The sequence below is a fragment of the Diabrotica virgifera genome, chromosome 4 (genome assembly GCF_917563875.1).
Source record: "Diabrotica virgifera virgifera chromosome 4, PGI_DIABVI_V3a".
NCBI classification, from domain to species: domain Eukaryota; kingdom Metazoa; phylum Arthropoda; class Insecta; order Coleoptera; family Chrysomelidae; genus Diabrotica; species Diabrotica virgifera.
Window position 1 is genome coordinate 241,992,486 of NC_065446.1, and position 17,248 is coordinate 242,009,733.

At 32.9% G+C, this 17,248-nt stretch overlaps 1 protein-coding gene across 1 annotated transcript in view; it reads right to left on the reverse strand.

Moving 5' to 3' along the window:
- Positions 1 to 2,535: 2,535 nt before the first annotated feature.
- The window catches only part of LOC114339332 (S phase cyclin A-associated protein in the endoplasmic reticulum), a 345,776-nt gene continuing 331,063 nt past the window's right edge, over positions 2,536 to 17,248 (reverse strand). The window contains exon 20 of the mRNA XM_050648835.1: positions 2,536 to 14,289. Coding sequence (XP_050504792.1) covers positions 14,209 to 14,289 — 81 coding nt within the window. The 3' untranslated portion in view covers positions 2,536 to 14,208. The remainder of the gene's footprint in view (positions 14,290 to 17,248) is intronic.

The following is a 17,248-nucleotide window of genomic DNA, read 5'->3' on the forward strand; positions in this document are numbered from 1 at the left end:
AAAGTCGTCCCAGGAACGCAACTCATAAATATTGGCGATATCATTTTAAAGTCTTCTACTTTAAAATGTATAATATACGTCTGAATTGCCAATATAAATGAGTCAGATTAAATAAATTATTAGAAGAATTTTTTTACTTAGCAACAACATTTTTGTTTATTTTAATAGTATTTTGTATTTTGACAACGAAACCCGATTTGGGCTTCGAAACGTTAATAAATTCATTTTTTAGTAAAATTGTGGCTTAATTCCCATAGAAAATACTTAAGTATAATTTAATAAAATGGATTTAATAAATCCTTATGGATTGCATAAAATATGTTCAGAACGAACGTTTTCGGGCCTATCAGTCCATCATCAGTGAACTCGTATACTTGCTAACTAGACCCAGAACCAAATAATGGTTGTAATTATAATTCAATCTACATTCTAAAGTAGTCAACTTGAAATGGCTTAACGCCAATGTTAGTGGATAACCTCCGGGAACTTGATGAAACCCTATACGGAAACTTTAACCAACCATCTTGGGCCACGAATGTCTGCCAAGTGACTTTGGTCTTTATCTTAACAGTTTTGCTGATACGATTGTGGCGTATTTCGTTATTTTCGTTATACGGATGGCAACTCCTCTCTTAGTCCAGAAAGCAACTGCGCATCCGCTAGGAAAAATATTCCGATTCGGATTTTTTGCACAATCTTACCCAAAAAGACCCCTTTTAACAAATTTACATGTTGCCAGGACCAAAAGGTGGTCAAAAATTTTTTAAACGTTTTTTTTTGTTTTTTTCCTAAAATTATTTTTTTTGCTTCGAACAAAGTTCTTTTGGGTTTTTTGGATCATTCCAAACAGAAAAGGTCTTTAGTGACTTTTCTCTAAAATTGATAGTTTTTGACATATAAGTGATTAAAAATTAAAAAATTGCGAAATCGGCCATTTTAACCCTCAAAAACTATGTGAAAAACTGAAAATTTGAATGTTGCCAAGGTAGGTAGATATTCTTTAAACATCGCTTGATGAAATCCCGAAAAGTTTTTTGCAATACAATATTCAAAACTCCTTTGTTTTTTAATTGCTGATCAAGCGTCCGCCACGCTATTTTCCACCGTTGCATGTGTATTGTGTATACAGTATGGTGCAAATAAAAGGAATAAATTCGTTATTTCGTAAACCGGCGACTTTAAGGAAAAATTCCCGAAACAGGTCGATTTTTAATTTTAAGTTATGATATTGTGGTATATATGGAATACTAGTGACGTCATCCATCTGGGCGTGATGACGTAATCGATGATTTTTTTAAATGAGAATAGAGGGTCGTGTGCTGCCTCATTTGAAAGATTCTTCAATTCCCTATTCAGTAATATAAACATTTACATAATTATTTATACAGGGTGCCCAAAAAAAGTTTTTAAGTAAATTATTTGAAAAAAAGAAGAATGTATGTAATTTATTTAATTCAAAATACATTTTACTGTTACCCGAAAACTAAAAAATGTTTATTTCACAAATAAACATTGCTTTTCGATCAAATTCAATGTTCAAGCCAGCTCCCGCCAGCCACCTGCCTCTTGGAAGTTTGAACATTTAATTTAAGCGAAAAGCAATGTTAATTTGTGAAATAAACTTTGTTTTCTGATTTGTGAAAGCAGTAAATTGTATTTTGAATTTAATAAATTACATACATTGTTTTTTTTGTCAAATAATTTAATTTAATAAAAAATTTTTGGACGCCCTGTATAAATAATTATGTAAATGTTTACATTACTGAATAGAGAATTGAAGAACCTTTCAAATGAGCTAGCACACGACCCCTATTCTCATTTAAAAAAATCATCGATAACGTCATCACGCCCAGTAGGATGACGTCACTAGTATACCATATATGCCACAATATCATAACTTAAAAATACAAATTAACCTGTTTCGGGATTTTTCCTTAAAGTCGCCGATTTACGAAATAACGAATTTATTGCTTTTATTTGCACCATACTGTATTGTATACACATGCAACAGTGGAAAATAGTGTCGCACACGCTTGATTAGCAATTAAAAAACAAAGGAGTTTTGAATATTGTATTGTAAAAAACTCTTCGGATTTCATCAATCGATGTTTAAAGAATATCTACCTACCTTGGCAACATTGAAATTTTCAATTTTTCACATAGTTTTTGAGGGGTAAAAATGGCCGATTTCGCAATTTTTCAATTTTTAATCGCTTATATGTCAAAAACTATCAACTTTAGAGAAAAGTCACTAAAGACCTTTTCTGTTTGGAATGATCCAAAAAACTTTGTTCGACGCAAAAAAAATATTTTTAGGAAAAAAACAAAAAAAAAACGTTTAAAAAATTTTGACCCACTTTTGGTCCTGCAACATGCAAATTTGTTAAAGGGGTTCCTTTTTGAGTAAGATTTTGTAAAAAATCCGAATCGGAATATTTTTCCTAGCGGATGCGCAGTGGCTTTCTGGACTATCTATGTATTCCTGGATTCCTGAATATAACTAAAATTGTAAAGTTAGAAAAGAAAAACGTGCAATTATTTTACATAAATTTTATTGAGTACAAAAGCTAAGGAATATATATTCGAAATAAATAAAAATATATATTTATCGTTTAATATATTGGTTTATAAGCTAAAATCACATCAAAAGTAATCAAAACACATATGACTAGGGCCAAAATATAAAGAAACTGTTTGAAAACCAAAATAAATATATGTACTTAGAAACTACAGTTTCATTAGGAGGAAGAGTTTTTGCTTCGAAAACACGACAATTTATCAATATCTATTTTCGAAATTTGTAATAATATTTGTGATGTAAAAAGTAATATTTACTGTAATGTAGTTTTACTGATTATGATAAATAATGAACGCAGAAATTACTCTTAATATTCACTATTAATAAAGTGCCTGGCAAAATACATAACAAATATAGATTTATTTTCACATACCTATATAACGAAAATAATTATCTTTTCTTGTAATACGTTTTCAAAACGGATTCTTTGAATTTTCGCCAAATACAGTCAATTCTCGTTCATCCGCGAGCCGACGATTACTGTATACCGGATTAATAAACATGTGTTCTAATCAAAAAAGCAAACACAAACGTTCGACTACTTTCAACAGTGTAGAAAATGTAAGTATTTTGAAACTAAGTTTTTATTTTTTGCTTTTATTTGCCTTCTTTATATAGCCCGATCAGGGGAAGCAAAATTTTACGAAAACCTCCAAAAAATAAAGGAAGGATGAAAATTTGGGAATAGGTAGTTGAAATTGTCTATTATTATATAAGAAAAAGTTTACAATTCTATAGGTCTGGATCCCGCGTATGAAAAAAAAAGTTGATTAATAGCAAGCTGAAAATTTGTTAATAGCTTAAAGGTGTCTAGTCGGATAAACTTTGATATATGGGAACACTGGAACAGGGGCAGTTTTAATTGTGGAACAGGTTAAAAATTTGGAACGGTCAGACCACGAAAACGGCACATTTATTTTGTCCGACAGAACAGACTTAAACTCTCCGAACTGAGATTAAACTCTCATGCAAAAATCAGACTGCTATTTATCACCTGTCATAATTGCTGTCATTTGACATATTCTACATGTTCCACTCATTAAAACGCTCATTTGGTGATAAATAGCAGTCTGATTTTTGCATGAAATTTTAATCTCTGTTCGAAGAGTTTAAGTCTGTTCTGTCGGACAAAATACATGTGCCGTTTTCGTGGTCTGACCGTTCCAAATTTTTAACCTGTTCCACAATTAAAACTTCCCCTGTTCCAGTGTTCCCATATATCAAAATTTGTCCGACTAGACACCCTTAAGCTATTAACAAATTTTCAGCTTGCTATTAATAAACTTTTTTTTCATACGTGGGATCCAGACCTACTACACCCCCTTCATTTTACAAAAATTGGAAAATACGGGGTGAAAAATTTTTTCTCGGGGGTGAAAAAATATACGTTCAAAATAAGTCCCGAATTGGATATAATGACTAATTCTAAGTAACTTTTGTTCTATAGAGTTTTTTTACTAAGTCAATACTATTCGAGTTATATGCGAGTGAATGTGTTCATTTTTAACCAAAAAAAAAAATGTTTTTGGACCGTTTTTCGGAGATAAGTCAAAAGGTAAGTATTATAGCCCATAAAAAATTGAAAAAAATGGTGTATGCGTGAGGTCTGCAGACCCAATAGAAGCAGAGTTGCAGCTAATGAAATGTAGGTTCTTCTTCGTCAAATTCCAAATCGAATATTTCAATGTGAAATAACCAAAAAACGGAGCACTTTTCGGGGATAATTCATTACAACTTTTTTAAAGTGTTCAAAAAAAGGTTTATTTTTGTTTTTTAAAAAAACTTCTAACATTAAAAGTAAGTGAGTTACGCTCAAAATATTGTTGATCCCTTTTATTTTTTGATAAAAAAATGGAGAAAAACACTGGTTAATGCGTTGTCCCTACATGCTGAGTGAACGGGGCTTTAGTCCCATGGCAACGCTAAATGAAAAACAAAACCTTGGCCGACGCTGTGAGATTTAATTTGATTGTCATAATTTTCTTCGCTTGATTAAACGGCATAATATTTAGCCATCATTTTAATCTACCCCAAACGAACAGATACCTGCACCTAATAGTGATTCTAGGTCTACTCACCGTGGCTGTTCCAACCCATTAAAAAATGTACAGTCTACAGTCCGCTCTCCACCCCAAAATAGAAAAGAACAGCCCATTTCAAACACCCCTTAATTAGCTTCTCGAATAAAATTAATCGTTACCGCTTTACAAGTTACTTTACTTATGTATTGTTTATATTATCTACAAGTTTTGGTTCAAAGTGCTCAATTTTGAAAAAAAAATGGGTTTAAAATAAAACATTATTTTTAATTTTGAAAAAATCGTAATTGTTTATGGAATTAACTTAAAAACAAATAGGAAAACCAAAAATCTCAAGGAGTAATAAAATGTACGTTTTGCTTTTCTAAATATTTTTGATGTTTTGTTTTCTTGTTAGACAAAAATTGGTTATTATATGGATGTTCAAAATTTGCCTAAACTCGTGATTAGTTTTTCTCATTTTTTCAAAAATGACCATTTTTAAAGTAGTTTTTTTTATAAAACAAAAACAACTTCACCTAATAAAAATTTCTTCGTTCATTCACTAACCAGAGGTATAAACTACAAGAAACTTTTTGATTTTTTGATTTCAGATGAGACTGGACTTAGTTATGCTGCTCACCGCAAAAAAGGGCTGTTGTCAAAAAATTGCAGTCAACTCAACAAAAATGAATATTTTTGGCTGAAAATTTAGTATCATAAGTACTATACTTTTACATGTTCCAATTATAAATAAAAATAACTTTTAGTTTTCGAGAAATAATTTTTTTTTAAATTCACTTTTTTTTACCCGCAGGGCCTATGTAACCCCTTAATATTACAAGTTTCTTTAAAACACAAAAATAAACTATTTTAAACACTTTAAAAAAGTTAAAATGAATTTTCCCCTAAAAGTGCTCCGTATTTGGGTTATTTCACATTGAAATATTCGATTTGGAATTTGACAAAGAGGAACCTACTTTTCATTAGCTGCAACTCTGCTTCTACTAGGTCTACACATCTCATGTATACACCATTTTTTTCAATTTTTTATGGGCTATATTTTTGCTAAGAATATTTTTTTCGCTAAAATACTCTCTTCGGAGTTATCTCCCAAAAAACCGTCCAAAAACATGTTTTATTTTGTTAAACATGAACATATTCACTCGCAAATAACTCGAAAAGTATTGACTTAGTGAAAAAACTCTATAGAAAAAAAGTTGTTTAGAATTAGTTATTTTATCCAATTCCGGTCTTATTTTGAATGTATTTTTTTATCTTTGGGAGGGGGGTATTCCCTTCCATTTTTCTAAAATGGAGGGGATGTAGAATTGTAAACTTTTTCTTATGTAATAATAGACAATTTCAACTACCTATTCCCAAATTTTCATCTTTCCTTTATTTTTTTTTACCTTTGGGGTCAGATTGTTCTTTGATCGGGCTAATAGGGCAGTCAATGAGGGTATTTGGTTCCGAATTCCATCCTATACTACATCGCTTTAGGGGTGGTCCATTAATCACGTGAGTTTTTTTCACATTTTTAACCCCCTCCCTCTTGGTGATGTTTAAGAGGTGAGGTTTAAGACACACTATATCACGTGTATTGTGATATTTCGTGATTTTTGTATGGACCCCTCCCCCCCTTTCGAGCCTCACGTGATTAATGGACTTGATATTTTCACAGTAAGTAGGAAACAGTTCAAGAAACAAAGTCTACCTATATCCCATGGTATCCCGCTTTTATCTTGGAGGCGGTTCCCACCGCTTTAAGGGGGTGGAAAATTTTTTGGTCAAAATAATCACGGAAGAGGAAGATAATTCTAACCAAAAACTGTTCTATGATCTTTTTAAACTGAATACTTTTTGAGTTATTCGTGGTTGAAAATTGGCCATTTTCATTCGGACGGTTCTTCGCAAAACTATGCATCTAACTAAAAAAACCACATACAACATTTTTGTAGCTTGTAATAAAAACAAAGAGATTCGTTCCTTCATAAATCTTCTAGTTATAATACAAAAAGAGATATGGTAGGTGAAAAGAGTTTGTTTTTTGGTGCATGCTCAAATCGGTGTATTCAACTTGACACAACAAAGAAACGGTCGATTTTAGGTGTATAATGCTACCAATACACCTTAAAAACCATGGATCTAACTAAAAAAACTATATAAACATTTTTGCAAGCACCGATTTGAGCATGCACCAAAAAACAAACTCTTTTCACCTACCATATCTCTTTTTGTATTATAATTAGAAGATTTATGAAGGAATAAATCTCTTTGTTTTTTTTATAAGCTACAAAAATGTTTTATATAGTTTTTTTATTAGATGCATAGTTTTAAGGTATTCGCAAAAAAACAGTCCGAAAAAGTGTCATTTTTCAATAAAAATGGCCAATTTTCAACCAAATAACTCAAAAAGTATTGAGTTTTAAAAAAAATTATAAATTCGTTTTAGCTTAGAATTAGGTTCTCTAGCCACTTCTGTAGTTATTTTGACCAAAAAATTTTCCACCCCCTTGATGGGGTGGGAACCGCCCCCAAGATAAAAGCGCTCCTCTGGATATGGTAGACTTTGAATTAGGAGATAAGTAGAGGCTATTCCTAAAATTCCTAGAATTTTTTATTCCAGGGGGATAAAGGGGTAGAATGCGAAAACATGGAGTTGATTCCAGCTTACTCCACTTAGCCTCTTCTACTCAAATCCGACTCTCACCTTCACGTTGGTGTCCCCTGTTAACCGAGCAACCCAATCTGGAGATCCGGTATCCAACCCGGGTGGAAAGTTGGGTCGGGAACTGACGAGAGCGGGTGAAATGGCCCTCCGAAAAGGGGGTTTGGCGTTGGGTTAACGACCCAACCCAGGAAAAATCCATGGTTACGAAATCGAAAGTTAAAGATGCCGGACGGAAATCTCAACGACGACCAATGCAACGAAATAAGGACAATGATCTTAAAATATTTACCTGGAACGTTCGCACACTCAACGAACCTGGAAATATCCGCAAACTATGCGACATATTAGCACAATATAACGCCGATATTACTGCAATACAAGAAGTACGATGGACAGGTCATGGCATAATCAAAAAAAACAAACTACAACATGTACTATAGTTGCCATAGAACTAGACATGAATTTGGGATAGCCTTTATAGTCAATAATAAAGTCAAGCATTTGGTTATAGATTTTAAGCCGATTAATCCACGAATGAGCTGCTTAAGGATCAGGGGCAAGTTCTTTAATATAAGTCTTATTAATGTACATGCCCCAACAGAGGACAAGGAAGACGAAGAAAAAGACGAATTCTATGATGAATTAGAAAGAGCATATGACAGTTGTCCCAGAAGTGACATTAAAATAGTAATCGGTGATCTGAATGCAAAAATCGGAAGGGAAGATATATATCTACCGCACATCGGTAAATATAGTCTCCATAATAATACCAATTCGAATGGACACCGAGCAGTCACCTTCGCAGCCGCAAAGAACATGATCGTAGGAAGCACATGTTTTCTACACAAAAAAATACATATTATGGGAACTTGGACCTCGCCCGATGGATTAACGAACAACCAAATTGATCATATGCTCATAGATGCTAGACATTTCTCAAACTTGATGGATGTCCGGACCTATCGAGGCGCCAATATTGATTCAGATCACTTTCTAGTTGGCACAAGAATTCGAGCTAGAATCTCAAACGCGAAGAAGGAGAGAAGTACCAAAACAACGCGCCTTAATATTGAACTCCTCAAAAATCCGCAAACGGTAGAAAGGTTTCAAAACTATATCGAAACTAACTGCATAATTAATGAGAATCTAACAATCAGCGAACAATGGGAAATGTGTAAAAATAATATTAAAGACGCAGCAAATAATATTCTAGGGCCAGAGAGATCACCATCACGCAATGACTGGTTCGATGCTGAGTGTGAGGACATTACAAGAAGAAAGAACGATGCATATAAACAGATGCAGCACAGGAAAACCCGAGAAAAACAACAAAAATATAAAGACCTTAGAAGAGAAGAGAAGTGCATTCATAGAAAAAAAAAAAGAGAACTTATGAAAATAGAATACTAGAAGAACTAGAGGCATTAAAACAGGAAAATCAAACAAGAAAATTCTATAAAACTCTGAATAATGCAAGAAAGGAATTCAAACCAAGGCTAAGACTATGTAAGGATAAGGAGGGGCACATACTCAATACAAAAGAAGAAATATTGAAAAGGTGGGTGGAACACTATAAAGAACTACTTACCATCGAAGTAGAAGATCCAAATCAACCGAACCCAAGAGCAACCAACAATACACCATTAGAGCCTCCATCAATTCAAGAAGTACGGGATGTAATAAAACACCTAAGAAATAATAAATCTCCAGGAAGTGATGGTATATCCGCGGAACTTATTAAATATGGAGGTGCTACCCTGACTAATCAAATATATAAAATAATACTAAGAGCCTGGAATGAGGAACAAATCCCGGAAGAGTGGTGTCTTGGAATCGTTTGCCCGCTACACAAAAAGGGTGATCAATTGGAATGTAGAAACTATAGGGGAATAACCCTCCTTAATACAGCTTACAAAATATTTTCGAGCATCTTATATGGTCGCCTAAGTGCATATTCAGAGGAGCTTCTTGGAGAATATCAAAGTGGTTTTAGGCCTGGTCGATCAACAACAGACCAGATCTTTGTGCTAAGACAAATACTGGAAAAAACCAATGAATTCAATATCGACACATACCATCTTTTCGTAGATTTTAAATCGGCCTATGATAGTGTCCTAAGAAATAAATTGTATGAAGCCATGGATGAATTCCACATCCCTGACAAACTGATAAGATTGGTTAAGGCTACAATGCGTAAAGTCGTTTGCAAAGTCGAAATACAGGGCGAACAATCACAGGCGTTTGAAACGAATATTGGGCTGCGACAGGGAGATGCGCTGGCGTGTCTCCTCTTCAACATAGCTCTGGAAAAGGCGGTCAGAGATGCCCGAATAGACAACAGAGGAAATATTTTTAATAAATCATCTCAAATTTTGGCATATGCCGATGACGTGGACCTAGTTGCCCGCACAACACGCAAACTAGAAGAAATGTATACCACCTTCTCAAATGCCTCAAAAAATATGGGCCTGACAGTAAACGAGGAGAAAACTAAGATGGTGGCATCAACACCCAACAATAGATCCAGAAACATCGGTCACCAATTCTCTGTTGATAACTCTACCTTTGAAGTGGTGGACAAATTCACATACTTAGGCTCCCTGATCACCAAGGAAAACGTCATGACAGAAGAAATCAAGTGAAGGATAATCCTAGCGAACAAATGCTATTTTGGACTCAGTAGACATATGAGAAGCAGAAACTTAAGCCAAAAAACAAAAATAACCATATACAAAACCCTTATACAACCAGTGTTGACATATGGATCGGAGAAATGGACCATCTCCAAGGCAGATGAAAACCTTCTGCTTATATTTGAACGAAGGATCCTGAGAGGCATATTCGGTGGAATCTGTGAAAATGGTATTTGGAGGAGGAGGTACAACTACGAAGTATACCACAGATATAAACATATATTTGGTGGAAAAGACGTAGTATCTCTTATAAGAATAGGACGACTAAGATATGCAGGACATCTAGCAAGATCACAGCATAACAACCCTCCTAGAAGAATCCTTATGTCACAACCTGTGGGAAGTAGAAATAGGGGTAGGCCAAAACTTAGATGGAAAGATGGTGTAGATGAGGATGGGAGAAAAATAGGCGCAGCAAACTGGCAACGGTTGGCAATGGATAGGACTGACTGGCGTAATAGACTTGGGAAGGTCGAGGCTCTTTCATAGGGCTGTAGCACCATTGATGATGATGATTCCTAAAATTTCATTAGAATCCATGCAGTAGGATAGAATTCGGAGGTAACATCCTGTTCTTGTTTTCATTGACTGGCGTATTAATCAATTTTGGTATTATCCGAGATTTTCGTTATCCGCGGTGACCATGTCAATCAATCACACGGATAAACGAGAGTTAAGAATGACTGTATATCTATTGGAATAATTTTCAACACAAACGATAATACATAATCGACTAACTAATAACACTACACCTTTTTTGTATTAAACATTATTAATAATAAGTGCAGTTACAGTATAATCAAAGTGTAATGTTACTAATTTTATATCTACAGAAAAATCACTCAATTGTTTAAAATTTTCAGGTTCATACAGGGTGAAGAGATATATTAAAAACTAAATATATAGCTAATGTATTTAATTGCATTAAAATTTCGAATTCTGAAGCCAAACAAAGGATCGGGTCCTGAAGAGTTTGACTATATCAGTTTTCTATTGACTCATCGGCCATATAAAGTTTTGGGTGAGAACCAGCCACGTTGTACAGTCCCGATTTCCCTAACTGAACACCCAAAAAAAAAAAAAATAAGTGAACTGATCAGAAAAAGTTCACCAAAGGCAAGCACCTGGTAGACGAAATCGCTAACAGGGCTCTGAAGTATCTTCCTTCAAAAGCAATTGTATATTTAACAAACATAACAAACGCTATACTAAGATAGAGGCTCTTCCCAAACCGACGGAAGGAAACTCATACGGAGAGGCAGCGCTGAAAAATCTATTTGAATTTACTAAAGCTAGATTTTTCACAGTTGATTACTGTGAGTGTGTAGAGAAACATACTGCGGTCGGTCAAGCGAAACTTAGAACAGGGGTTACTGAGAGGGTATCAAAGTTGCTTTCCTACGAAGGTAATTATTTCCATTTACTAAAGCTAAAAATCGATACACACATTCTAAATTAAATATAAATAAAAGTTATTATAGTCGGTCAGCTGTATGAAGGGACAGAGCCGGTCGGTCGGCCCCAATAGTCGATTGAGGAAATTAAGCATTTTGGCTCGCAATTTTTTCGTCCAGCATGGATTTACTTGAAATTTTCACAGAAGGTAGGGAATAGTCCAAGGATCATTTTCTATATCATACCGCTATCATACGCTAAAACCTTGGGAGTGGGTGCCACCCCATCTCGGGGGTGGGAATTTTTTATTACATTTTAACCGTGTAATTCGATGGAAAAAGTGATTATAAGAAAAAAATGTTTTTTACATTTTCTTCGTAAAACTAATATTTTTCGAGTTATTCGCGCTTGAAAATAACAGTTTTTCGACGAAAAAATCGACTTTTTTAGAGGGTTTTTTGAGAATACCTCGAAAAATATGCATTTACTCAAAAAAACTGTAGATATCAAAATTGTATCTTTTAGTAACACAAACCAAATTCTTTTCCAATAATATTTTTAAGACCAATACAAACCGAGATACGGCATGTTAAAGGTTAGCTTTTTTCGTCAAATGCATAATTTGAAATATTCAAAGCCAAATAATGGGAAAAATTTGCATTTTCCGAGGAAAACTTAAATAATCTTTTTTCAAGAATACAATTAGACCTTTCAAAAAAAATAATAAAAAGTTTTTAGCATGAAAATTAAGCGACTTTATTCAAAAACATGTCGGTACCTGCTTTTCTCTACGAAAAAATCAGTGAAAACAACCCCCTAACTACCTTCCTAATTCAAAATTGGTCTTCACCTTTCTGTAGTTCCTTTTATATTTATATTATCAATACACTCAAGGAGTTTGACCTATTTAAAATGCCTAATTTTGTAAAAATATTATATCTCACTGTGTACTGATTTTCAGCCTTAGTAAATAGATTTAATTACCTTCGTAGTTAAGCAACTTTGATACCCTCTCAGTAATGAGACCCCTCAAAAATGATTTTGTAGGATTTTTAAAGAGCTATAAAACTGTGTAAATTAAATTCCGTAAGATGCCTTAGATTTTAATTGGGGCGGGTTTAAAGGGCTCGAATAAGGGGGTGTTTGCTGGTAAATAGAGGTTTTAAACAGCTATATCTGGCTAACTATTCACTGTAGTGAAAATCTATGGATCACAGGGTAATTTTAGTCATTAAAAAAGCTACAATTTAGTAGTATATAATTTTTTTCATATCTTCAGTATTTTCGGAGATATTTTGAAGTAAAAGGTGAAAAATACCAAATTGCAAAAAAACAATTTTTCTTTAAACTCCAATTTTTCCAAAATTAGACATTTTAAATAGGTCAAACTCCTTGAGTGTATTGATAATATAAATATAAAAGGAACTACAGAAAGGTGAAGACCAATTTTGAATTAGGAAGGTAGTTAGGGGGCTGTTTTCACTGATTTTTTCGTAGAGAAAAGCAGGTACCGACATTTTTTTGTAGTCGCTTAATTTTCATGCTAGAAACTTTTTATTATTATTTTTTGAAAGGTCTAATTGTATGCTTGAAAAAAAATTATTTAAGTTTTCCTCGAAAAATGCAAAATTCAAATTGTGCATTTGACGAAAAAAGCTAACCTTTAACATGCCGTATCTCGGTTTGTATTGGTCTTAAAGATATTATAGGAAAAGAATTAAAGAATTTGGTTTGTGTTACTAAAAGATACAATTTTGATATCTACAGTTTTTTTGATTAAATGCATATTTTTCGAGGTAGGTATTCTCAAAAAACCCTCAAAAAAGTCGATTTTTTCGTCGAAAAACTGTTATTTTCAAGCGCGAATAACTCGAAAAATATTAGTTTTACGAAGAAAATGCAAAAAATATTTTTTTCTTAGAATCAGTTTTTCCATCGAATTACATGGTTAAAATGTAATAAAAAATTCCCACCCCCCGAGATGGGGTGGCAACCATTACCAAGGTTTAAGCGTATGATAGCGGCATGATATATAAAATGATCCTTGGACTATTCCCTACCTTCTGTGAAAATTTCAAGTAAATCCACGATGGACGAAAAAATTGCGAGCCAAAATGCTTTATGTCCTCAATCGACTATTGGGGCCGACCGACCGGCTCTGTTCCGTCATACAGCTGACCGACTATAATAACTTTTATTTTTATATTTAATTTAGAATGTGTGTACTGATTTTCAGCCTTAGTAAATGGATTTAATTACCTTCGTAGGAAAGCAACTTTGATACCCTCTCAGTAACCCCTGTTCTACCTGTTTCGCTTGACCGACCGCAGTATGTTTCTCTGCACACTCACATAATCAACTGTGAAAAATCTAGCTTTAGTAAATTCAAAGAGATTTTTCAGCGCTGCCCCTTTTTCTGCAACATTACAGGTCGATTAGGTTACTTCCAACAGTCAACAAGATAGTAGAGCACATTTTAACTTTAATATTAAATTCAAAGAAAAATAAATTATGTTAAATCTACAAGACATAAATTGTTAAAGTCTCATTTTTAAGCTAACAATTTGTTCATTACCTCTTCATCCTGTATAAAAACAACTGATCATATTTATTTAAATCCTTCTTCTCTAATAGATCATACAATCACATTTTTTTCATTTTCAATCTATAAACTAAGATCCACGGTAACATCACATTGTTGAGATTTTTGTGTGCGTCTAATATTCGTTTATTAAAAAAATGTTGAGAAATTAAAAGAAGTTAAGATAAATGAAATTGACATTGATAAAAATTGCACGGAAATTACAATTTCTTATTTTTTGAGATTAACATCCTTTTACAACAACTAAATCATTTGATGTCACATTTCGATAACAATTTTACCAGACGATGTTGCTTACCTCGTTCTGAATTTCTGAATTCTTCTAAAATCTGAAAAAAACAGAAACAAAAATGATAAAGAGAAATTTTGAATAGTCCTGGTGTATTTTTTATTGTTTCACAACGGGCTATAATTCGATTACTCAGATGGCCAAAATTTTCGACGGGAGTAGAATAAACTAAGAAAACTACAAATGCAAAAGGCTAGAAGATTTAAATCAGGTGATCGAGCTGGCCACTGTACCGCACCTCCCCTACCTATCCAACGATTTTGATATCGTATGTATGATCGAAGCGAAGATCGGTGGGACATGCGCATTTTATCAATGAAATTCGATATTTTTAAGACATTCCAGAAGCCGCTACACACAAAATGTTTTAACAACCCATTAATCATTCCGAAGTAGTGGATGGATATTATTACAGTTAAAATAATTAAGACGATAATGATTTAATGAGTGAAATTTAAAGTTTTTTCTACTTTAATGACAAAAAAAAACAAGCTCATTAGCAGAACTCAATTAAAAATTATTTGGCACATCATATTTGAAACATTATTTGGTTGAAAAATCTCATTTTTGTTGGCAAAAAAATATATTAATTTGTCTGGACTAAACTACAGTTCTGTTTATCTCAAAAGAGATATGTTACTATCAACATTAACACAGTGTTGCCAAACTGAATTTTGTTGTTTTGAGTGTAAATTTTCCCAGCGATCTCCGAGGGTACAATACCTATCAGCCATGGGCTGGTGCACAATCATGCATGAACTATAACTGTTGTCTCAGCTGTAGAATAGAAAGTAACTCTTCCTGTAGGAAGCTAATGTAAGATTCGCCTGTTAGTCCTTGTGGGAGAAAATATGATTTATGAGAAAATACTGATTTAATGATTATCAATTGCCCCAATCTATAAATTTACAGAAAACTGATGCTAAAAATGAGCTTCAAAGATACCATTTATATTCATATCCTCAGTCCAGAACTGATTGTTATGGAAATTTGGGAAATATCATGTCGTACAATGGTAGCCTCGTCAGTAAACAAAACGTCATTAAAAAATTAGCAATTTGAGCTATTTGATGAAACAATAGCGCAATGAAGTTCCTTACATTTAATAAGTCAGACCATTACCCGTATGATAAATGCGCGCCAATGATAAAACATATAAAAATTTTAATAATTAATAGGCTATTGATTATGTACTATAGAAAGGAACTACAACTTTAACGGGGTTTTATTATTTCATATGGTCAATGAATCTCTAAATATGAAAAAACCGCGGAGTGCTACCATTTAAAGGGGTGCGTTTTTGAGAAATGGCTGAATTAGTCCCTGGGCACAGGTTATATTAGGGTGAGTTCTATGCACTTTTGGTACAAACACGTCTACATAAAAATTGTTCCTGGTTAAATTTCCTATCTAAATATAACTTTTTAAAGTCAAAGATACTTTTTTTTACAAAAATATATTCAAAAGAAAAAGCACGAAGAAACCCAAAAGAAAGAAATTTTATTTTTTGTCCCATAACTTTTGTCCACGGGGATATAGGTATAGACATTGCTTCACAGAAAAAAAACTTACATATTTTCTCTTTAAAATGATGTTTGGTAAAGGTCATTAGGATTTACAGTTTTCGAAATATGATTTTTCAAAATTCGCCACTCACAGCAATTTTGCGCAATTTTCCTTGTTATTTCGCAAATATTGTTCTGTAACTTTTTTCTACGTAACTTTAGGCATATTCAATGGTTCATGTAAGAGGAATAGAAATCAATTACCTTTAAAATTTTCTACTGTATAATGTTGTACGACTTCTTTTAAAGAGGTCGACTTCTTTTTCAAGATTTTATACTTTTCACGAGTTTTTATATTTTTTACGATTATTTTTTAAATTTCCCATTATAACTTTTTTTCCTAGATTTAGGTATATATTATATAATAAAAATAAAAGCTTATTCTGGTTACTTTAAAATGGTGTATTATAAAAAATTCTAATCAAGTATATTTAAATGGGAAATAAGCCACAATTTTACCTAAAAATGATTTTATTAACGTTTCGACGCCCAAGTCGGGTGTCGTTGTCAAAATACAAAATAATACTAAATAAATAAAAATGTTGTTGCTTAGTAAAAAATTCTTCTAATAATTTATTTAATCTGACTCATTTATATCAATGAGTCAGATTAAATAAATTATTAGAAGAATTTTTTACTAAGCAACAACATTTTTATTTATTTAGTATTATTTTGTATTTTGACAACGACACCCGACTTGGGCGTCGAAACGTTAATAAAATCATTTTTAGGTAAAATTGTGGCTTATTTCCCATTTAAATATACTTGATTATAAAAATGCCACAAGAAAATAGCTTCAGAACAACATTAAAAAATTCTAGGATTATTTTTGAATAAGATATGCTTTTTCAAAATGTAATAAGTACAACGATTTTTGATTTTAGGATTATTTTTTAAATTTCTCATTATAACTTTTTTATGTGATTGTGTGTTATGATTGAATCTTATTTTTATAGGTAATACTTTGGATCCACTTGACTCGGACTTGACTTGATTTGAAGCTCCTGCACCACAAGCTTTGCTTGAAAAAATAGCATGTAAATGTACCAAAGGATGTTCAAAAAACTGCGGTTGTAGGAAGATAGGAATTAGTTGTTCTTGTTCAATATTCTGCAAAGAGTGCATGTGCATGGGTACTAATTGTGGGAACTCTAAGATAACTGAGGTGTCAGAGGAAGATATTGAAGCTAATGCTAACGAAGAGATGGACTTTGATTTTGAAAATTTTTTAAATGTCAACGTTTAAATAATTTTAACTAAAGTGATGTTTTCTAAGACTAATGGTGATGTAATTTTTGTAAAAGAAATAATTTTAAATAATACGGGTAAAAAAATGTCAAAGAATCACTCGGTTTCCATTATTTAAATATAGATGATACACCATTTTAAAGAACAGAAAGTAAGCCCTCCTTATTGAGCAATATATAGTATATT